This window comes from Artemia franciscana, chromosome 20, assembly GCF_032884065.1.
Source record: "Artemia franciscana chromosome 20, ASM3288406v1, whole genome shotgun sequence".
Classification (NCBI taxonomy): Eukaryota; Metazoa; Arthropoda; class Branchiopoda; order Anostraca; family Artemiidae; genus Artemia; species Artemia franciscana.
Genome location: NC_088882.1, coordinates 18,851,735 through 18,876,387, shown reverse-complemented (window position 1 = coordinate 18,876,387; position 24,653 = coordinate 18,851,735). Strand labels below are relative to the sequence as shown.

The following is a 24,653-nucleotide window of genomic DNA, read 5'->3' as shown; positions in this document are numbered from 1 at the left end:
TTCACATCCATTGTTTAATTGTTTCCGGTTGGTATATTTGACAGGTGAATTGAAAGAAATAGACAATTAGGATTCCATTACGATTATTTGATATCTTAGAAAATCGATTACGTTTCCATTTTAGTTTAATTGATAAAACCAGAATAACTTGTAATCATACATTTTTTTATTTATTTTTGCCTATCCCTGTAATGGATAGTAATGTAATGGATAGTATCCCTGTAATGGCTATGTAATTAAAGTGAACATAAAAGTAACAGTTACATTTGCAAGGCTGAAAAGCTGGGAAAACTGGATCAGTGATCGTCTGAATCGTCTTTTTTAAAATATATTTATTAGACATTAGTCTGTATTTTTGTATCTTGAACTTTGTTTTTCTCCAAATTAGAGCTGTTAAAGTACAGCAAAAAAGTGTTGTCCTTTTTGAGTGCAACGTATTATATAAATAATTTCTGAGACCACACTTTTACCCTTTCACCATTACTGAGAAAGGGTCATCATATTTTAGTTTTGTGTTATGTTTTAAGGTGTCTTTTAATATTTTTATCAGTTTACTCTGCACTGAGGACAGCCAAGCAGAAGTCTTGACCGAAATATTTGCATTATTTTCAATTTTTTCACTGGCTGTTATCATTGTCCTCGTTCTTCTTTTCTGTGGGATTTTGTGTTTTGTCAACGTATTATGATGGATTCGTTCTCTGCATTACCATCAAATCATAATTATCAAATATAATTTATTTAAAATTAATTAGTCTGCCTAATTGCATGAATCAACGGTGGCATTGAAGTCTGGATTTTTTAAATATAACCTTATCAATTTTGGACATGAACATGCATTAGTATGAAAAAGTAAAAATTGTCTTTAGAAAACGAAATTTGGCTTCATTAGTGAAAATATTCATGCTCAGAATTCCTGTAAGACTTAAGATCTCCCACATGTCAATCCTTAATAAATATGGAAACTGGAAGATCGTGTTTTCGTTTTATTTTTGGTTAATCTGTTGTTTCATCTTCAATTTCCAGTGTCCTATGTCCAATGTCCTGTTATGTCTCGTTAACCTGTCGTAGAACCTTGGCCAAGGGAATATTTTCGGATCTGAAAACTTCTGGCAAACCAATCCTCTCTGAAAGTGTGCTTGGGACTATTTCCAGAGTATTGCCAGATCATCTTAGAACGTGTTTTTTTCTCTTTTGCGAAGTAGCGCTTATCCAGACTTATATTTTACTATAATTTGATCAAGACTAAAGTTCTTTATTGCTTGAGAAGAGTTAAGCTTATTATTCATTTAACCACCTTTATTGATTAGTTTTAGGTAGTCCATGTAAATACGTGTTAGCTTATTTTGAAGGGAGAGGGACAAATTTTTCAAGAGCTAAACAGATGATTTACATGAAAAATATTGCAGAATGTGGGACAAAAAAAGTTTAAATTCACCAGTTGGTTGGGCGTTGGTTGAAACACTATAGACAAATTGGATTGTTTATAACGATGAACCACGATTGTAACCATCCTGCTTATAGTTGCCACATTGCCACTAGAGTTATTTAATGCTTGTTTTTTTGGATGAGACTATGCGTTTGCCCTTTTAAACCCGATGCTATTGCTGCTAATTTTTTTTTTTTTACTGATTTTACAATTAAAGAATACACTACTTGCAAAGACTGGGTTAATTTTTTTGTATTCTCTGTATCTGGCAATTCCGATGCTTGCTTTCGCTTCAATTTCTAGATGATAAAGACGTTATAGCTTTTTATTTAATTTCGTTTGTCAGTGCTGGCAGGAGACTGAAGTTCATTAAGCCAAGAAAACAATAAAAACAACAGGTTTCTAGCATTAAATAAATGATATGGTTTAGAAGTTTGGACTAGGGTTGGCAACAGTGTTTTTCTCCAACACTATTCATCTACTTAACAGTAGCCTGTGATATTCATTCTATTCTGAGCATTAAATAAAAAAAAACGTTAAAAAAAACTTGTTTTTTTTTAATTTAATTTCTGAACGTTTTTGAATCAATGCATGTTTTGATTTGGCTCTCCGCAGATGAATAATTTAAACGAAATTTGCATATATTTTTTTTTTGGCTAAATGGCTTTCTCATAGTTTTGATCGAATGATTTTGAAAAAAAGGAGCGGGGGAGGAGGCCTAGTTGCCCTCCGATTTTTGGTTACTTGAAAAGGCAACTAGAACTTTTAATTTTTTACGAATGTTTTTATTAGTAAAAGATATACGTAGCTTACAAATTAGCTTACGTAACGAACTTTTGTATCCTCATGTTTTTATTACGTATATGAAGGGGTTCACCCCCTCGTCAGAACCTAGCTCTTTACGCTAAAGCTTAAATTTTTCCCATTTTTTTTAGAATGACCCCTAAATCACAAAAGCCGTAGAATATATAGTTGAAATTACTAAAAATAATTTAGCGTAAAGAGTGAGATATTAGGGGGAGGTGAGCCCATCATATGCGTAATAATTTCTGTTCGTTTTAAGTTTTAATGCTTCTCCTTACTTTCAGCTGAAAAAACTTTTTCATATTTATTTTTTCATTGTTTTTTTTTTTCAAATAATGCTAGAAAATCCTGCGCTCCCTTCATGAAAATTTTCTTCTCCCATGACAAATTCCTCCAAGAAAAGTTCCCCTAACATATTCCTCTCTTATCAACCCCCCCCCCCCCCTACACCGAAGAACACCCTACGCATCCTTGATCTGCCTTCTGGCAAAAAATACAAAATTCCACATTTTTGTAGATAGGAGCTTGAAACCTCTACAAAAGGGTTCTCTGATACGTTGAATCTGATGGTGTGATTTTTGTTAAGATTCTATGACTTTTAGAGGTTGTTTCCCCCTATTTTCTAAAATAAGGCAAATTTTCTCAGGCTCTTAACTTTTGATGGGTAAGACTAAACATGATTAAACTTATATATTTAAAATTAGCATTAAAATGCGATTCTTTTGATGTAACTATTGATATCAAAATTCTATTTTTTAGAGTTTTCGTTACTATTGAGCCGGGTCGCTCCTTACTACAGTTCGTTTCCACGAACTGTTTGATAAATCTTTAGCTGATGAAACCAAACAACATGATTTATTCTTATGCCAGACTATCACCAATAAAACTAGGCTTTTTGAGAATCTTAGCTCCCTTTAAAAAACATGAAACGTGCCTAGCAATTCCAACTTCCCTTCTTAAATCCCCAAGTTCGATAAAGATCTTTACAATGGTTATACAGACGTTGATAAAGAGATTGAGTTTAGATTTTCTAGTTTTTTCATGTCTTTCGTAAACAGTGGTCCAGATGACAGACACTTTCTAACAAAGAAGTAGTGTTACAGCTGGGATACCAAAAAAATTGAAGGAACCTGTCCTTGCTGTTTATAGACCTTTGTCGTTAAGAAGAAGAACAATGTTCGACTAGGGTGAACAAGGCTGTAACTGTTATATATCCCTTCTGGACTTGGCTAACACAAACGGCTTATTGCTGTTCACTCAGTTTCTTTGAACACGCTCTAACGGAAAGACCCTCGAACTTGATGGAGGACAGATTTCGCCAGACCTTATGATTTTACTTTATAAACATAGCCCTTTTTTGGAATATTTCGGAAAGCATCGCCAAAAACTAGAAAAACACGATATTGTATTAACATATTGAAATCTTGGTGTCTCTTTTTGAATAGTAAACTTTTTAGTTGGGGTGCTCAATGCTCTCCATCAATGTAGAAATTGCCACCTGACTGAGTAGATTATTGAACTTGTTCTGCTTGATTGCATATCCCACTCCAGAGAAACAATGCATTTTAAATCTGTGGAGTAAATATAAAATATTTTTTACTTTCCCTGAGATAATTAAGTTCTGTTTGCGTTTCAAAACGAAAAATGGCGGAATTCTCTGTGAAAATTCAGATTATTAAAAAAAATGAGAATGATCTATAAAACAAATTCTGAGAAGTATCATCCTATGTGATCTACTTCAACTATTACCCCTCTGTTGACCGTTTAAGCTATATAAAGTAACCAGCTCTGTAACACGCTGGCAAAATGGTTTTTTTATGAATATATGAAAAGTTCGTAACCACCAGGATGAAAATGACGAAAAATAATTGTTTGATTCTTTGGGCGCCTCTACAATTTACGAGAACAAGATCAAATTATCTCATCTTTTTTTCTTCTTGACCAATTGTTTGTTGTTCAATATCAAAGTTACTTTATTATATACACGTTTAATGCAGTAAATAGGATCAATAAATTTAGCAAACAGATAAAATTGGAAACTAATTTATTTAACAAAATATGGGCTTTTTCTGGTTTTGTAATTGTATGACGGTAATAAAAGTCTTATATTTTACTGGACCGAGAACAAGACAAGTTTGTCGCTCCTTTTTTGTTCTAGGCCAATCGTTTGTTGTTCAAAATCAGGAATAGTTTGTTGGTTACACATTTAAAGCCGAAAATACGATCAATAACTTAAATAAGCAGATGGAATGAGAGAGTCTAATATTTAACTAGACCCTTACATTTTATTTTAGACCCTAGACCCTTATAGACCAATACTATTATTTAAAATGAGTCTAATAAGACAAAATACCCTACTTTGTAAAAAGTGAACTTACCAGTGAACCAAAACAGTATTCTGATTTTCTTTTTGTTGGGGTTGTTCAAATATCTTGGAAAACTTAAAAGAGTAGAAACTGGGGCCATCGTGAAAATAATGGTAATAAAAGTCTTATATTTTACTAGACCGAGAACAAGACAAGTTTGTCACTCCTCTTCTTTCTTCTAGGCCAATCGTTTGTTGTTCAAAATTAGAAATAGTTAGTTGCTTACACACTTAAAGCCAAAAATACGATCAATAATTTGAACAAGCAAATGGAATTGGAGAGTCTAATATTTAACTAGACCCTTATATTTTATTAGAGACCCTTATATTTTATTAGAGACCCTTATTATAGACCCTAGACCCTTATAGGTCCATACTATTATTTAAAATGAGTCTAATAAGACAAAATGCCCTATTTTTGTAAAAAAAAGCTGTAAAAGAGCTTACCAGTAAACCAAAACCTGCCCACCTTGGAGACGGGCCTCGTAAATAAAATGATTGCAGGTGGAAAAATACTTCAGCAGGTTTTGTGACGGCGGGTCTGCTGCCAATATGCACAAATATTCTTTATCCTAAAAAAGAACGCAAATCGTAAATTAATACTTTTCTTATTCAAAATAGCTCTAATTAGTAATTTTTTTTCATAGTATTCTGATTTTCTTTTTGTTGGGGTTGTTCAAATATCATCGAAAACTTAACTGGGGCCGTTGTGAAAATAATGGTAATAAAAGTGTTTTATTATACAAGACCGTGAACAAGACAGGTTTGTCACTTCTCTTCTTTCTTCTAGGCCAATCGTTTTTTGTTCAAAATCAGGAATAGTTTGTTGGTTACACATTTAAAGCCAAAAATACGATCAATAACTTAAAGAAGCAGATGGAATTGGAGAGTCTAATATTTAACTAGACCCTTACATTTTGTACTGTTCGTCTTATTATTTTCGTCCCTTTGCATCAATACACTCCATTTCGGTATTACAAAAATGTCGCTATTAGATTAGTTTATGGTTTTAATGACCAGATATCACTACGAACAACGAAAAGGGAAATTAATGTAATGCGTGCTTTAAAGTCTGCCAATTATATGGGGCTTCTAAATAAATATGCCTTTAATTTAGTCTGTAATGTGTCTACTTTAATTTACCATAAAGTGTTCTTTTTTATACGGTAGTGGCACATCTTCTTAAGTCATGCTTTTCATGTGTTTTTTTTTATATTATTTGCTTTTGTTTTGTCTATGAATCAGAAATTATTATCTGATCTAAGAGAAAAAATGTTCTTTTTATAGGCCAAATAATTCATTACAAAGATTTGTGTTGTAGTTTTTATTCATGGCCTTTTTTCTGGCTCCTTTATAAAATTTCCCGTTGTGCCATTACATCTAAGCCAAACAAATAATTTTCAATTGGGAGGGAAGGGATTTATTTCCAAATAGCAAAATAAAGGCTAGCTTTTATGGGGGGGAGTGTATAGGTCATCCATTTTTGAAGAGGGTAATGTCTAAAGAAGAAAGATGAGTTTTTGATTGTGTTTCCAACGCACGGTAAAGCTAGGGGGTGGTGGTGGGCAAATGTACTTTTTCAAATTATGTGTGTGGTTTTGTTTTGTTTTTATTTTTTTTTCAATGAAAATACAAACCAGGGTACCTGAATAAACAAAATACCAAAAAAGGTTGTTTTTTTTATCTAGGAAGGGGCAAATACCCACTCCTTCTTCAATTGACGCCACTTTTCTGATTACAGCCTTTCTTTTATTGTATTGAATTTTTACAAATTTCCCATGGTAATATCAAATTTTTCCCAAAATTTATTTAATGCTCATAAATATTCATTGTCTATTTTGAGTCGCTCTATATTTTATTCTGTAGCACGGACCATTGTCTTGTATTGCTATAAATAAACCATTTTGTCCTGAACATATAGGTATGTTCTAATTATAAGTGCTCTGAGAAAAAGTTGTGTTAATTGCTATTTTTCTCATAAAAAATTTCAATGTAAACAGTGAAAGCATGTTCCATCACTGCTTGCGTAAGGTTTTTCAGGTAATACTTTGCTAAAAATGACTAACACAAGTTACTACGGGCCAGATTTGTACCTCAAGCCAAAACAAACAAATAATGTCTTCTTATTGTTGGGTTATTTTAAGATGTCAGAACATAATCTCCAAGTAATTCTGTAATTAAACGTGAATAGAACTTTGCGAACGAATAATTGAGATACCTTCAATAAAAAAGAAAAAAAACGAATATGGTGAACATAAGCTAGGCTGTAAAAATGAATATTCAATGGGGAGAAATTACTGAACCGCAAAAAATATATATTTATTAATTAGTTCCGTAACGAAAGAAACGACTATTTCTAGTACTTTCCCATACACAGAGAATTAAACCGGTGTTGAACTCCTGTTCTATTTCTTTTTTTCCGGGAGTATTTTTTCTTAGATAATGTAAACGAAATTGTGGTCTAGCAAATATATGTTCGGTGACATGATGAGCGCCACTGTATATTTGACCTAAATATCCGGATTGTTTTGTTATTTCGCTATCAAATAAAGGATTTGTCCCTAATAAACTGTTATTTATACCAAATGCTAGCCTCTTAGAAAGGAAATTGTTGTTTTTATTAATGGTATCTCAGACGTAAAGCAATGAGGATGTGTGTTAAAGTTTTTCTTTTTATCCGCTTCTTTTTTGTTTCAGAATTACCTGCTGAGGAGGGAAAGTCTCTGCTTACACTCATTTTAGAACAGTTTGATGATTTATTAGTTAAGATTTTGTTATTAGCTGCCATTATCTCTCTAGTAAGTACTTTTTTGTCTTTTATTTAATTTTGGAAGCTTTAATGGTCTAATAAAACTCGTCGACTTTGACCTTGTTAAATACTTCTAGTGTTGCTTATGTAGTTGTTACTGCTGATTTAAAAGTTTATATTTATATCACTTAAATGCTTGGTGAATATAAAATTTCAAATGTACAGCAAAATTTCACAAAGTTCAAGGTACACAGAGCGACATTAAGAAACGAAGAGCTAATGGGGATGTAACCTTTCATAAAAAATAATATCAAAAAGCAACTGAAAGATGCAGTGCTCTCGCCATTATTTAATGATAAAAAGCTAAATGGCCGACTATGCTAATCAAAATAGTGTTAAGACTTTGGTCGTTAAAAACTAATGGATGTAAAAACGAGTGGCTTGCGTCAATTGATTTGTGCTTACGTCAGTTGAGTAAAATTCACATCATTCATGATAATTCTATGACTCTTCAGAAAAAATTGAAAGAACGGTGACTAATGAATGGAAAATAAATCAGCGTTTTGTTAATTGCTCTCGTTATCATTTTGTTGTTTCCAAGATGGATTTAATCTATAGTATACCTTTGTTCAGGGCCTTAGGTGAATATCCCCGCCCTCTTCTTATGCAATGTTCCAAGGACTAGGGGGTGACAATTGGGAAGGGAGCAGTTACCACCCATATTTTAATCAAAATTAATTTTTATTGACAAACCCCCGCCCCCTGATAATTAAATGTGAGCATTAAATATTCGTAGATGCACCCATTTTTATGAAAGCTTGGTTTAAAAAATAAAAAAATTTTGTTTCATTACCCAGTTAAAATTAAAAGAAGAGCAAGATATCCATTTTTGCTCACTTGAGCAAATATGACTTATCAATTATGTAACTGGCTTAACAGCTCACATTGTCTGTCTGAAAGACATATTTGATTCAAAATAAATTGCAGTTTCTGTGTTCAATTACTAAGAATTTTCTAATTACGAGGACTAAAGAGTGAAGATGTATTTTAACGTTTTATGTATAGATTTTATCACTATAGTTGTAGTTGTTGATACCAAAAATGATACCAGCTAATCATAATAGGTCTGATGCATCATAAATAGATCATAAGCCCTTTTGTATTTTCAATGAAAGTAATTTAAAAAAACTGCAGATTTGTCACCCCTCGACACATTATGAATTAAAATATTTATTAATATAGTATTCAATTTAGGGTATATATATCGGATTAGCACTCATTCTTTTTTTAATAAATAAGCTTTGATTTTTTTGGGGTCTAAGGCAGGGGCTAGTTTGGGCCCAAACCAAAGGTAGTGTCTAAAATGGTCCAAATGATTTTGTCAATAATCAATGCTGTTCCTTATACAGAGCTATGCTATGAAACTGTAAATTTTGAACAATTCAATAAAACCAAGAGCGATGGAAGAAAAACACTTTATTAATAGTTATCGAAACCTTAAAATTATCCATTTTCGTTAGATCGTGGAACCTAGGGTATGAGGTTATCTATAGACATATACATGGATAATTAGATTATTTTTGGAGATAGCAGTTTTATTGGACTTTTAAAAATTTCCCATTTTTTGTGTCACCTGTTATTTTTGTGACAGTATGGCTTTTAATATTCAATTCCAGATCTGGCTACTTTATAACAGCCTCTCTAGTTCATTCTAAATTGGTTACTGAGCTTTTGAACAATTTGATCTTGCAACAGAAGTTCGTACTTCTGTAGCTTTGGCTCGTCAGATTTTTGAAATAATCGTTACCCGAATTAGTGTTTACTACTTTAAATTATAGAAATTAGCCCACATTGGTATCAATGCGTCCAATTTTGTATACAGAAATCCCATTAAATTAAAATTTGGCATTCATATCCCATCGGTACAGATGTCGTGGATTGTGAACCCCTGATGTGAAGATTCTTGAGTTATTATGTTCAAAAAAGTCTACTAGAATACATGTTGTGTTGGATGGATATCATGTAGTGTATTCTGCTGTATTTTGTCTTCAAAAACTCAAATGAAACCTGGTAATGTTAAATACGGAGCGTGTAGAGATCAATGTAATAAAGTACATGAAAAAAACAGTAGGGCGATTTCAAAAAGTAGATTTACTGCTCTTTTATTGTGTCAATCCTATGATGAAATAAATTTTAGCAATTGTATGCCCTGGTTTATCCCCTTGAGTATTGAGAATGTTCTCAAATATATTGTAAATTTAGCCAAATTGGCTAAGAAAAGACCCATTAGATATTATGTGACACGCTTCTTTTTTCTTATTTTGTTTTATTCCTTACTTTAGAGGACGTCCTTGTCATTGTGTAAAATTAAGTAGTTGATCAATTACTTTAATATTCAAACTTTGAACTTGATCTTTTATAGTGTATATATAGCTTTTTCTCTCCTTGCCTATTTATTTCTCAAGGTGACTAGTCAAATGCGTAGGCACACAGCTCGCTTCCATCATACAAAGACACGTCTAGAACCGATTACTTGATTTACGCCCATTTGGAATTCTTTCCAAGGACATTTTACTACCAAAGCCATCTTGCATTTCCTTCGAGCGAAGGTTTAACAGAAATGTAAAACCTAGTGATCAAACTGGGTGAATGGCTAACGGTGTAATGTGCACCTTTGATGTACTCTGTGCGTCTAACAAACATTGTGAAAACAAAAGATAATGGAAATGGTCCTTTATGTTCCAATATTGAACAATATGTTTGTAAGTGGAGATAGTACTTTGAAGAACATTTCCAATAGAAATTGCTAGAAATAGTTCTGAATGCTTCGTCCCAAAAATTATGCGTAAGCCATTGGCCAGCTGTGCGACCAAAGATTTAAGAGAACATAATCCTTTTAGTCCTATGATATTGCTTGCAAAAGAGGAAAATGGTTTCAGTATTTGGTTATATTTATTTTTATTTGTAGGTGCTTGCATTGTTTGAAGAACATGACGATGAAGCTGAACAGTTGACCGCCTATGTAGAACCTTTTGTTATTCTTCTGATTCTCATTGCCAATGCAGTAGTTGGTGTGTGGCAGGTTAGTCCTATATATCATGCGTAGCAGCATTTTGACAACCATTTAATTTCATATGCCTGCAGTTTTTTTTTTGCTAAATACTTCATTAGTAACTCGTTTTTGAAATCTCGAAAGATTCTTAATTCTTTCCACCTTAATTTTTTCTGCAGAGGATTAAGGTGAGTTAGAAGCCACTCCCAGAAACTCTAGGAGTTAGGATTGAAACCTGCTTGGCGCTTAAGGAATGGTGTTTCTCGGGATAATAGCCTTGGAACTGACATAGCTTTTCGCTGCTTCCCAGACTACTTTGTGCTGAGATTAGCTGTTATTTTTTTCCTTTCAACGAATATTAACGTTTTTCTAAACATTTCGCCTGTTTTAAAGGTAGTCTTATTTAAGAAATTTTGTGGGTAAACTTACTGTTTAACGTTTATTTAATTCACTTAAAAATACAAGAAACATGACTCACCAAGTTGAATATTCCACTTTGCCCCTATATAAAATCACATGAGATCAACAGGTACCTTCACCGCTGAACAAATAGCCCAAATCAGTGAAACGGGTGGTGAAAGCATATCCATTTAGACTAAAAAATTTGACATTCTTTCCTTCAAAAGGGAAATAATTTGAAGTTTGAAGGGCAGGTTTTATTCGTAAATAACAACCAAGACTTTTTGATAATATTGCAATATAATGTTTTAAACGAGACACTCTTGAACCAAATTTTGCGCCTCATCCGATCAGACGCATCTTTTTCAAGAAAGGGTGAAGCAGTAAGGCAGTACTTAACAGCAATTCTATCAATAAGTTTCTGCCAAACTGTGTTAAAGGCTTCAAAAAAAAAGATTTATTTATCCATATTTTTGGTCTTAAAAATGACTCTATTTTCTCCATAGAACTAAGCATTCCTTGGGAAGATATCGTGGTAATACTTGGCTTTAAATTGATTCAATAAATTAAGTAACTGAATATTAATTAAAATTAAAGTTAATCGATGTATTTACGCTGGTGTAGCCCAATGAGAGCCTTCAACGCAGATTAACTTTTGAAATGTCACTGACTACTCTTCTTATCGTTGTTTTTGTAACCGCAAGTGACGAGCATGTGAGTGTATTTTGTTTTAGCTTCATGACAAAGGAATTTCGAGATCGTCTCAACGTAGGCTATGCTTTCAGAGTCTTAACTTTTCTCAACTTTATCTAGTTATGGAAGAATATCTAAAAATGGGACACCGAAAATAAAAGTCTAAATATGTGTCTAATAGGAATACTAGTGACAATCCTGGTTTTCAGTTCATACTTGCCCACGGGGTTAAGGGTGACAGGGAGGGATTCTGTCCCCCTATGTTGGATGATGGTTAAACTTACTAAATGAATATATATATTTTTTTTTACTAAGATAGTGTTATTAGTAAGAATGGATTGCTGTAACCAAAAAGTGCCCTTTATCAATCATTAAAAAAGAAAAAAAAATCTTGAATAATAGAAGTATTTAATTTGGCCAAGACCGGAACTAAATAATAAAACACTTTTCCTTCTAGCTTTAAAAGTATTGTGAGCAGCTTTGTCAATTAAACTAAATTTTCTTAAGTTTTTAGGGCTTATTGAGCGTAATTCCACCAATGCAGTATTCACATGATAAAACCAAATAAAAGAGAAACTATAGCGGCAGTTAAATACACCCATTTTAATAAACATTTTAAAATAGAATAGTTGACAAATATCTGAAAATATTAATAAACTAGATTGTCACTAGGGCACAATCTTCGCCAGAAATTTATCTCTCGCACGACCACATTCAAAAAAGTATTGCATGCTGAATATTAATATCGTCTTCAATTCCTTGAATCCAATTATTCTGCAAAAAGCTCATTATCGGTAATGTCCGAACTTGCTATTATAGATTAATCCTTTAGCTAGGTATAACTGGTGAAACTGCTCGAAGCACACGAATTTAATCAGTCAAAACAATCCCAAAATCTTAGCTTATAGTTCATAATAATGCATGTAAAATCTTATTACTACAATGATCATATTTCACTACTACTGATTTTTAGCATCAAATTTCGTACATTTGAAGAATATATCAAAGAGTATGGGTAATTTATAAGTGTGGAAACTGGTGCTAGTTTCGGCAAATAAACCCATCAATGCCATCTAGTGTTAGGTAGCATTTGGCATTTTTCAGGCTTTGTAATCGTTGTTTTGTCAGGAACTGAGATCAGACACTTATTACTGCACTAATTTTACCAACGAAACAAATGAAATTTCTTATTATTATAGTGAAAAACGCACTATCGCCATACCCTAGACAGTGTTGAGCTTTTTTTGTCGGCACTGGTGCCCGTTCCCAATCTTTTAAGTTACCCATACTCTCTAGGCTATATGACAACTGTCGTCTGTAACATAATATTAGCCGATAAAAAAAACTCATTAAACTGCCTTTCAAATGATATTGGTACATGTTGGTTATAGAACCCTAATAGAGGTTGAAGAAATTAACTTCTCATTGAACTGAAATATTTTTATTAAACTTCGAGTTTTGAGAGGTCATGTCTTAAGGAGCATTAGTCATTATGTGTTAATTTTTATATATTTCTCTTAATTATGATTCCTTCTATCTGAAAGGGGAAAGAAGATGTAGTTTGTAGAAGTTAATTTTTTACTATTTTGCGACCCTCCATAGAAAGAAGTTCTTGGTACCTTTCCTTTACTAAATTTTTGAGTGTACGCATGAAATTCCTTTATCACAGACGAAAAAATTTCTACTTTGCAGTGCTAATTCCACAAGAATTTAGTAGGTAAACTCGGTGTGTTGAAACAGGGTAAATGCTGTCAATTCAAAGGGAGATGTCTTGCGGACTAATTCCATTGTCTGTTTGATTTTAGGAAAAGAACGCAGAGTCTGCTATTGAAGCGTTGAAAGAGTATGAGCCAGAGATGGGTAAAGTTATCCGAGCTGACAAGACCGGTATCCAGAAGATCAAGGCCCGTGACTTGGTACCTGGCGATATTGTCGAAATTTCCGGTGAGTTAATATTTTCTCTTCCTCTTCAGGGAGGTTGAAGGGCAAATTCTGCGGGGGGTTATAAAAAGAAGTTACGAATGCAAGAAATTAGAGTTACAAGCATTCAAACATGTTAAGGAAAACTGGAATGATCCTCGCACAATCAGATTTTTTGTTGCATTTAAAATATATATATTATAAATCTTTTTACAGTATTGTGACCAAAGAGTATGGGAAACTGATCGGATGGAAAACTGCGGCTTTTTAGAATGAGTCTAATATGAATTGTAAAACATAAGCGCCATTGACAGTTTAGCCTTACTTGCTTGGTTTTAATTAAGTCTGGTTAAGACATAGAATTTTAATTTATTAGCAACTGGGTTTCGACTAAAGCTCTAAATTTCAAACCAACGATAAATTTTTCTGCAAGTTGGCAGATTCTTTTGTTTTAAATAAATTTTATTGGTTCTAAATTAGTTTGGGGCAGCTTACTGTGTAGAACATGTGCTTCTTGAAAATGAATCTAAACATACATAATTGTCGCTCTTTGGTCAAAAGTAACCTTTATTGCCTTTTGGCAAAAGAGAACTTCTCGAAATGGGAGAAAAGATTTATGACGGAGAAAAGCAAACTGGTTTTTCGAAGAAGTAAGCTTTACAAGAATTAAAACACATATGGCGTGATTTATAACTCATGTGTTGAAAATACCAGTTCAGTTATCAGTTAAGAAAATGGAACTTGTGGAAAAAATTATATTTTCTCCAGACTTGGGCCTTTAGCCCAAACTGCCAAACCTCTATTAAATATATTACTCAAATATATTATATACAATACGAAATAAAATTAAATAATATTATTCTATTAAATTAAATATATATATATACATATATATATATATATATATATATATATATATATATATATATATTTTATATATAATAAAATTTTTTATTAAATAAAAATAGCCAAAGCCTTTTATTCTATTTCTAATCTTTTGTAATGCCAAAACCAGTGAAGCATGCCAAGAATAAATCTATTTCTAAAATAAAGACCACCGGACTGAAAATGATTCTTTGTTTCTATTTTCTGCTTGAAACCGGATTTGTTAGAGATTGATTATCTCTGGGCATTTTGTTCTCTCAAAATTTATAGGAACTGACAGTTTGGGTATTTGTTTGTATACATCGTTTGTCATAAGTCAAAAGGCTTAATAAAAACAAATTATGTTGTGTATAACATCTTCTCCTGAATTTAGTGTCTTGTGAATTTAATAAGCTTAATTAATGCTCTGCAAAATACAGAAAATATGTATTAAAAATAAATCCAGGAAAGTGGGTTTAGACGCCTTAAAAAAAAAAAAAAACTGCATATGCTCATTTGTATGAAGAACATTCGATCCCTGTTTTCAGGACACCCCATATCCAGTACGAGTTGTGCAGATCATCGGACTCCCCATGTTCAAGCATGCTATTCTGGCGCGTTCTAATTGTGATAGACTCAAGTCCAAAACGCTAGAACCATTAGACGAAAATGCTTTGATGTTTCGCGTGTTGAACAAGATGAACCCGAAAACGATTTTGTTGAACCTGCTTCAAATCCAGTGCCCGAAAACAGGGCTTTGGACTTGTTGATGAGACATTAAAAGTAGAAAAAAAGTGAAACTTATTGAGCTTCATTCGATTCTAGTCAAAGAAGGCATGATGACAAAGAAGGGAGTTTACAATTGTTCTTTAGTTAAAAGACGATATTTGTTTCAAGAGAGAATGAATTAAGCCCTTAATTTTGGCAAACGCATAAATCCAGCACACAAATTGTCCCTCCTCTGGCCAGGTTACATGAAATGACGAAACGACAGAGGATTTGGTAGTTGATGGTTTTTTGTTTTTTTTTTATAAATCGCAGTCATCACAAAAGTAAATAAGATCATCTAAAGTATTTGGATCTTTTTGGAAAACTCTTGGCTGCTTTGCGGGGAAAACTTTTGCCTAGTTTACTTTTAAATGTTTTGCTACCCCTAATACCATGCTCATTTTATTGTGTTTATACAATTCAGTTGGTGACAAGATTCCTGCCGATTTACGTCTGATCAGTATTCTATCAACCACATTGAGAATCGACCAATCCATTCTCACTGGCGAATCTGTATCAGTAATTAAACACACCGATCCCGTTCCTGATCCTCGTGCCGTCAATCAAGATAAGAAGAACATGCTCTTCTCTGGTACAAATGTTTCTGCTGGTAAAGCTCGGGGCGTTGTCATGGGCACCGGATTGAACACAGCTATTGGTAAGTTCCTCCTCTTTTCCGTCTTTTCTCAACTTCTTTCTCTCTCCAGATCTCTCTTCTATGATAATCCCTGTTTCAAAAGGCGTGTTTAAAAACGCGATTAATCTTCGTTATATGTATTTATATACACATCCCATACCTACAAATATAAAATTTCATGTATGACCCGTCATTTTTAAAGTAAAATCACACTGTATTAAGAAGCACGAAAATCTAGATATTTGACAGACATATTTTTGGCGCTGTTATAGACATCAGATCCACTTCAACCCCTCCGCCCTAACTGTAAAATAGACAAAATTAATTATAAAGCCGAAACGTGTTAATTAAATAGTGGTATTCCTTCTTTGATTTAAACTGCTGCATCCTAGCTGCTATTAAATTAACTCTTATGTTGATGATGGTAATTTCTAAGTTTATAAACATGCTAATTTTGATTGATCTAAATTTGTTATCGTTTTTTTAACGTCATCGCCCACATAATTAGAGTTGTCAAAACATTAGTCTGTCTAACCTTTTCTCCTTATTCTTATACAGAGAAGCTTTTGTGAAATATTCGATTGTGTATTTTTTAGACTCCCATTAGAACCAGGAAGTTATTTTGAAGTTCTACAGTATATTATATACCATGATGAAATTCCTGAAGAGAAATAGATTTCACTTGTCTGACAGGGAATTTCTTAGAAATCAAATAGTTATTCCATTGCTAAGATATTTCTTGTGTTACGTAAATGTATGGGGAAAAAAGCATTAAAACGAATATTAAGTATGTTAGACAGTCATTATAATAAGTAGTATGAGAATCAATTTTTTTTCCAGTTCGTATGAATAATTTATAAATCCCTTACTCTTGGAGATTGGGGCTCCATATGTTGATATATTCCACCATTCTATAATGGTGATAGTTGATATCACCATTCCATTCTATATTAGTCCACCATTCTTTGTTGTCACACACATGAAGAAGGGGAATTGGAGGAAATCTCCTTCCTCCCAAAATTGGTTTAATAGACACTGTCTGGCATAAAATATACTTTTTTCTAATTTTGACCCCCCCCTCCCCTGGAAAAGTTCTAATCTCCCCCCCTCCCCCTGAATAAGGGCTGGACCTATGTGCACCTATGTTAATTGTCATAATCTTTTGAAAAACACACCGTAATTTTTTTGTGCATGCAGCACACAACTCCTACCAGATTGAGTCATAACAAGTAGGTTAGTTCCTTAGTGCGACAGTCATTATTACTATTGACATCTCTTCTCAGTACTATCTACGCTTTTATGTGTAACATATTTTCTTCTTTTCTTTCATTTTATTCTTCTTTTTTTTTACCATGATCTTTTTCGCTGCTAATTCTGCCGAAAAAAAAAGTCCATCGGATCATTCTTGTGCTAATTGTGCAAATCCACCAAATGATTTGTATTTATTGTAAGAAATAAATTCCTAGATTTTTACCTGATTGTTTGCTGTAGAAATAGAATGGCTAGTGTTTTATCCTATACGATTTTCTAAACTTGGTTCTAAAAAACGAATAAATCTCTAAAGGGAGATTTAAACCTTTCAAGGAAAGGAACTCTCACATTTTTAGTTTGGGGATGTAACGATTATAGTTTTTGTCAAACGCCCTTTAATTTTACAGGGTTAATTCTCAACTTAATTCTCAGCCAAAAACGACTATTCATTTTTAGTAGGCTCTGTATTAAAATGAACTGACGTCCTAAATGCCATTTTTTTATGACATAATACTATCCCCATAACCTTATGTCTCGAGCTAAGTCATAACTAGAGCATTTTCAGCTGTTCCCAATGCTGTGTAAAAATGTTTAATTTTCTTTATTCGTAATGAACAAATTTATTTGAATTTTTTTATATTTATTATTCTAAACATTGACAACAAAATATATTACTTTTCATTGCAAATTTAGTGGCTTCAATTCTGGGAAATTTTGGGGTACAAAAAAAGCTTTTGAAAACGCATCAAAAATTTATTTATATTAATTTTTGTTATATTTTGACGAATCGGACAAAAATTGGGAAGTTCAAGCCCCTACCCCCCCCCCCCTCCTGGATACAGCCTTGCTTTACATATTGTTTCATAACTTAGCAGGGTAGCTGAATATTTGATGACTCTAACAACCTGAGAATTGACCTAATGCCTGAATTCCCGGTTTGTATGATTGACAGATTCTGTAAATATATCCCTAAGTTGATCCAATAGTATCTCATTGTAAGACTCTGAGAACAATTATGAAAACAAACAATTCCTGGATGTGTATGTATGTACTATAGATTGATTGCCGACACTTTTTGAGCAAAAGATGCCGACAGAAGACCATCCTATTAAAGAGACAAGAGCCGGAAGTGTGTTCTTTTGAAATGCCGTTTTATGACCACTTCAAGGGAGCGCTGATATAAACCTGGAACCTATTATAAACCTTTGACTCGACAAGGAAATTAGTGAAACCCTCTTGAATAGTTTCTTTATTTTACATGCGTACCTATACATCTTTGATTTACTTTGATCCCTAGTGTTTTTTTTTCTTTCACTGTAAATAAGACTTGGATGACCTAAGTGTATACAAATGCAAATTGATGCCTTCTATTACAGCAAGTTCTCTATAAATGTCAATTGTTCATAGCCTTTTTTGGCCAAAACCCACGGAAAAATCCTCTTAACGCAGCTAGTATTATTGTTAAAAAATCGTTCCTATTTAGTGGAGGGGAGAGGGGGCAGTGGCATCGACTGGTAGGGGATTGAATGCTTTTTTTTTGTATTTTCATTGGAAAACATATTTTTTGTATTTCCATTAAAAAAAAAAATATGACCCCTCCCCCTCATTAAAAATAATTCATTTTGCCTCTCTCTCCTCCCGCCTTAATTTCCGTGAATGGGCCCCACTGACGTAAAAAGTAGCTGCAGTGTTAGAGACAGAGTCAATATTCGAGACTGCAGATAGCATCAATGGTTTTTCATTCGTAATATTCTTCTCACTGTGTGGAGTGTGAGTGATGTGGTTGAGAGGATGAGTTTTCGAGGGCTGCTAAGAAACCATTGCCTTAGATGCTACGATTTATGATGCCCTTTATTTGCTTGTAATACTTTGTCTTGGGTTATCTCTCAAGCAATTCCGGGATATTCTCTCGTTTCATATTTTTTTTATAACGAATCCGTGCTTCCTCTTTAAACTTCAGTGTAATGCTCTATGTTTTGAATATTATATCTTTGGAGTGTCCTGTACAAGTCCAAGTATTGGGCTTCTTGGTTTTATTTTATCAAGTGCCTCTTTACTTTTATAAATACAGCTTCTTAACTTTAAAAAATTAGCCGTGATCGTGACGGAATTTTTTCCAGTACCCCTTGGAAAAAAAAGAAAAAAACTACCCGAGAATATGCGTCATATGTCAAAGTAAAATTTATGGAGTGGGTGAAGAGCTTAAGACCATTAGTTATCTGCACTGGGTTTAGGTGGTGTTCATATGCAACTCTAGCTAGATATCTGAGCCTGGACATAAATTTCTGACGAGACGCGTGTTAAGAGATTGATGTTTAGCATGTCATGCGTGTTAACAGCGCTTTCAAGCAGAAGTGATTAGCATGGCGACTTAATCGTCTTCCTGATTGCCAGAATTGGAAATCATTGATACCAGAACTAACTGCTTGACAGTAGCTTGTTACAGCCAATAACTGAATTTTACTTGTAAATAGTTGCTATCTGGCTAGGTACGGAAGTCTAGCATGTATGAACGATTCTTATGAATCTTCTGTTCGTGGTAAAGACCTACCACTGTTTTCTTGTCAAGTCCCCTCTAGTTAGCTTCTTAAGAACATCAAAAGTGGTTTTCTTTCCTTTATTGTGTTTGTGTATCTGAAAATCTGACTATTTCCTAAGTTTTTTTTTCCATTTTCTAGGTAGCATTCGTACTCAGATGTTCGAAACTGAAGAAATGAAAACTCCTCTCCAGCAAAAGCTTGACGAATTTGGTGAACAACTATCAAAAGTTATTTCCGTTATTTGCGTCGCTGTTTGGGCTATCAACATTGGACACTTTAACGACCCTGCCCATGGTGGATCTTGGATAAAAGGTGCCATCTACTATTTCAAAATCGCCGTTGCCCTTGCTGTAGCGGCTATCCCTGAAGGTCTCCCTGCTGTTATCACCACTTGTTTGGCCCTCGGCACACGTCGTATGGCTAAGAAGAATGCCATTGTTCGTAGTTTACCTTCCGTCGAAACCTTGGGCTGTACGTCGGTTATTTGCTCTGACAAAACTGGCACACTGACAACCAACCAGATGTCAGTTTCGAGGTATGATTTGGTCATTTCTATCGTTTCTGTTGCTGTTCATATTTTATTATTTAGTATTACTATTTACTATTTTTACATTTGTATTTTGATGAATTTACCATTTATTTTTTCGTTCATTTTTCGTTTATATTTTGTATTTTTAGCCGTTTTATTTATTTATATTTCTCAATTATGTAATCCCACATTCATTCCTGCACAGGTCCCCTTCTTTCAAGAGGTTGAAGTTCTGTCCATCCCTTTTTTAGGTTGTTTGGCTCAATTGAACTTTTAAATTTGTTGCTTATGAGTGTATTTTCTAAAAGTAAGCGCAATTAAAAAAAATTGATGAAATTCATGCCAAGACTTGATCAGATTTTCCATATGAACAATTATAAAGAATAGAAGACTCAATAATTTTCCATCTGTACTTTTTGAAATTTTGTGGTATTTGTTTATAGGATTAATTTCTTTCGAAAGTTTTTGGCAATCCAAATTAATTAAAAATTCTTGACTCTGAATATGGATCACTCAAAGGAAAAATAAACATTTTTCTATATATATTTAATTATTTTGCCAGTCCGGCGATCCTATGACCTGATGGCAAAAAGGTACATAGCCCAATAGCAACAGAAGACAATTTTGCATTTTTTAAATTGAAATGAAGGCCAGTCTATTCATCTAAAGACTAAAATTTTTACGGTTCCTCATCTAAATTTTAGGAGAAAATTTATCTGGGGAAAAGCTTAATAACTTTGATTTTGTGCTTTGAACTATGAAAAAGTTAGAAACGGCCCTTCGTTTGTGTATAGAGTGACGTAGCCATAAACACACGTATCCAATAATCATTTTATTGGTTATTTTTTTTTTTGCTCATTTATTCGCTTATTTTACAGATATTCCGTGACTATTGTCCGATCTTTTTTTTTTTTGGTTATGTAATTAAATAGAAATTATATACTCAATAGAAAAGTTAGTTTTACATCGTGTTTTCTGATCCTGATTATCATCCAAAAGCAAGCTGGTTGGCATCTAATCTTTTGTAATTTGAGATCAATTTTAATTCATTTTTAAGGATGTTCGTATTCAAAGACATCCCAGATGATGCTGCTCCTGAATTGTATCAATTCGAACTAACTGGATCTACCTATGAACCTATTGGAGAGACCTTTATGCAAGGACAAAAAATCAATGCCGCTGACTATGATGCTGTGAAAGAAATCACCACAATCTGTATGATGTGTAACGACTCAGCTATTGATTTTAATGAGGTGAGTCATGTTCATATTGTTCTGCCAAAGGGCGGATATGATGTTCTTTTGAAAATGAGTTTATATCTCCAACAAGGATCCGTCAGTAAAATTCCTATCCACAGGACACAATAACAGAAGAGTATTCGAGGCATACAAGGCAGAGTAGACTAATTAACATAATCCTATGAAACACGCATGGAAATAAAGCTTCATTAGTCATTTTATCTTATGTAATTCCGTAAAATTATGATCTTGTAAAAAAAAAAAAAAAAAAAAAAAAAAAAAAAAAAAAAAAAAAAAAAAAAAAAAAAAAAAAAAAAAATTAGTCTGATTCGTGCTGTCATGCGTGATTATGAAATTGTGTGCATGTCAATAGTTTTGGGCCATGGTGATATATAAACATCATAACAACCATATCAGCTCTGAAGCTCAGTACACTGTTTTGTCTCTTAAAACCTGGCCTTCCAATTTTCACATTAAATTCCCGTGTAGGTCATATATGATTCAAGTAGCTGCTGTTGGGTGAGATAAAAGGGCATTAGGACATTAATGTGGAGTAAGGGGTACGGTTTGATAAAATTTGGAAACTAGTGAAGCTGAGAAAAACAGAAAGTTTTATAGATAATATTAACTAACATTTTGTGATATTGTGGATCAAAATTGTTACTTAGTGATTGGTTCTTGCCGGAAACTGTTGATTAAGAAAATGACTGCACTTGTAGATGACACCCTCTGGTGATATGAAAAATGTGTTACATATGATTTCAGTCTAGATTCGCTTGAATATACCTCTTACTCTGGCATCAATGGCTTCCTTTTTCTTTATTTCTCTGGGCTGTTTAAAGGTCAGGGTTTTAATTCTCTGTTGTTTCCGACTTTTGAAACTTCTCTATCCAAATTTGGAAGCCATTAATAAGAACGATCTAGATATGTTGGCGTGAAACTGGATGGAAATCTAATGTATATGAATATCACTGCAGGGGCTCGTGAATACACACGAATAATGTCGCTGCTAGGGCTAATGTGGAAATACCATCCTCTGTTCTTTTTTTTCTTTTTTTTTTAATGTACTCGTAATGCAGCGTATATACCTGATCAGAAGTTTCTTACCTGTATTTCTTTGATGTAGGGAGCAAATTAGAATTTGGATATTTTCATGTTGTCATCCTATGTGTTTGGTGAAAGGCTCCCATTGTTGTTTTATGTCACCACACTTAAAATTAAAATTAATTCTTAATATAAAGATTGTATTGTTTATAAGGATTAAGCCACACTATATCTAACGCTTTCACAAAAACTTGCAATGACTGTTGCTTCTTTCAACTTATAAAATGTTATGTATTTATGATGGTTCTACATGTAAATCAGTCTTTAACTGAAGAAAAACACTTTGATTGTCATTAATAAATGCGGATAACCATAGATGGAGAGGGTGGACTAATGACATAAATGATAATTTTGAAAACTTAGTTTCAAATGGAGCTAATCGGTGGAATTTCATTTCAAAAAAATTGTGGGAAGGGTGGGGGGATAAGATGACTTTTTCTAGCGAACTGTTGGGTGTGGAAGGGGTATGTTTTTGGCCAATGTTTGATCATTTTTCCAATCTAAACTAATGATAGGAGGAATATCTCCTTTACATGCAAAATTCTGGTTGGATGAAGTAGGTTTTCCCACTTCTCTATAAACTCTTGGTTTTTGAGATTCCTGAATATATCAGGAACAAATGGGTACTGATTTGTGAAATTGTAATCTAGAAAGATGGGGAGGAAGCTTCTTCCCGAAACTAAATTCTGATTTTCAGCTCTCGTTTTGGTTTATGAATAACTTTTGTTTCTATTTACAGTATAAACAAGCGTTTGAGAAGGTTGGAGAAGCCACTGAAACTGCGTTGATTGTTCTTGGTGAAAAACTGAACCCATACAATTTATCAAAGGCCGGAAAAGACCGTCGTAGTGCCGCCCTTGTTGTACGAGAAGATATGGATACTAGGTGGAAAAAGGTATATTTTTATATAAATTGAGCATAACCTAAGATATAAGCATTGCTGTACATTTCTTTTCTAACTAACTGACTGTATGTCTAAGAATCAAATCCTAGCATGTCAAAGAGCCAACTTAATTTGCTCTAATCTGATACAGTTTTTGTTTTTCATTGATAATAACAAGGTTTACGAACTATTAGTTAGGTCTCTATTAAGGACTATATCAAGGCTTGTACCAAAATTAAAGAAGGAGCATCAAAACATTTTAATTTGGAACCATCCATAGATAGGAATTCAAGCAGTGCAGTCACTCACTAACAGCGCCTTAAAGGAGAAGCCGAGAAAATGTCATGGCTTCTCTCACTCACTAACAGCGCCTTAAAGGAGAAGCCGAGAAAATGTCATGGCTTCTCTCACTCACTAACAGCGCCTTAAAGGAGAAGCCGAGAAAATGTCATAGCTTCTCTCACTCACTAACAGCGCCTTAAAGGAGAAGCCGAGAAAATGTCATGGCTTCTCTCACTCACTAACAGCGCCTTAAAGGAGAAGCCGAGAAAATGTCATGGCTTCTCTCACTCACTAACAGCGCCTTAAAGGAGAAGCGGAGAAAATGTCGTGGCTTCTCTCACTCACTAACAGCGCCTTAAAGGAGAAGCCGAGAAAATGTCATGGCTTCTCTTGCGAGTGAAGGGTCATTGTGGTAAGAAAACGTCTTATCGCTTTTATAGCGTTTTCTTCATTCCTCGTCTTCTTTCTGGGTGTGATGGTGGTAAATTTTTACCATTTTTGAACAAAAACATGTTCGTCCGGCGCAACTACTCCTCAATCCGTATATATCCTTTTTATATTTCGATTTGGACCCCAAATAGGTATATATCAAGACGATATGGTGTCCTATAAGAAGATGGATACCTAGTAGTTGGATTTATGAGTTTGATCCGATTCAGTAATTGGTTTTCAGCTAAATTTTATTTCACTGAAATTTGTGTTTGTCTGTGAACTTTTAGCATTCGTGGATGGTACTACAATGGTCTCTTGGGATTCTGACATGTCAACACTCAAGAGTAAACATAGGTCGTCTTAGAAGAAAGTTACTTCTAGATGGATGTCAATCGATTTGCAACAAATATCGATAAATCGTGTGCTCTCTTCTTCTCAAGGATTGGAAATCTTCATTCAGAAATATCAGGAAGTAAAGACGAAATAGTCGTCTTTTCGAAAGACTATTAAATGACCAGATACAGGCTAAGCGAGGAACCTAGGTGCACTCATTGACTAAAATCTCTCTTACCGACATCACATCCATGCTGTGGAGCTGAAGCTTTCCCGTAATCTTGCCATCATCATGAAACTGAAGTATGCACTTCCTCAAAAACTTTGTCTTCTTTACAATGAAGTTATCAAACATCATATGCATTACTGTGCGTCAATTTGGCA

The 24,653-nt window shown here is 33.7% G+C and overlaps 1 protein-coding gene across 8 annotated transcripts in view; it reads left to right on the top strand.

Moving 5' to 3' along the window:
- The window catches only part of LOC136039847 (calcium-transporting ATPase sarcoplasmic/endoplasmic reticulum type), a 79,259-nt gene that overhangs the window by 15,576 nt on the left and 39,030 nt on the right, over positions 1-24,653 (top strand). For all 8 annotated transcript variants that reach the window (XM_065723774.1, XM_065723777.1, XM_065723775.1 and 5 more), the window contains 7 exons: positions 7,293-7,393; positions 10,313-10,426; positions 13,294-13,432; positions 15,465-15,698; positions 19,607-20,003; positions 21,055-21,250; positions 23,079-23,234. In XM_065723774.1, the coding sequence (XP_065579846.1) occupies positions 7,293-7,393; positions 10,313-10,426; positions 13,294-13,432; positions 15,465-15,698; positions 19,607-20,003; positions 21,055-21,250; positions 23,079-23,234 (1,337 nt within the window). The remainder of the gene's footprint in view (positions 1-7,292; positions 7,394-10,312; positions 10,427-13,293; positions 13,433-15,464; positions 15,699-19,606; positions 20,004-21,054; positions 21,251-23,078; positions 23,235-24,653) is intronic.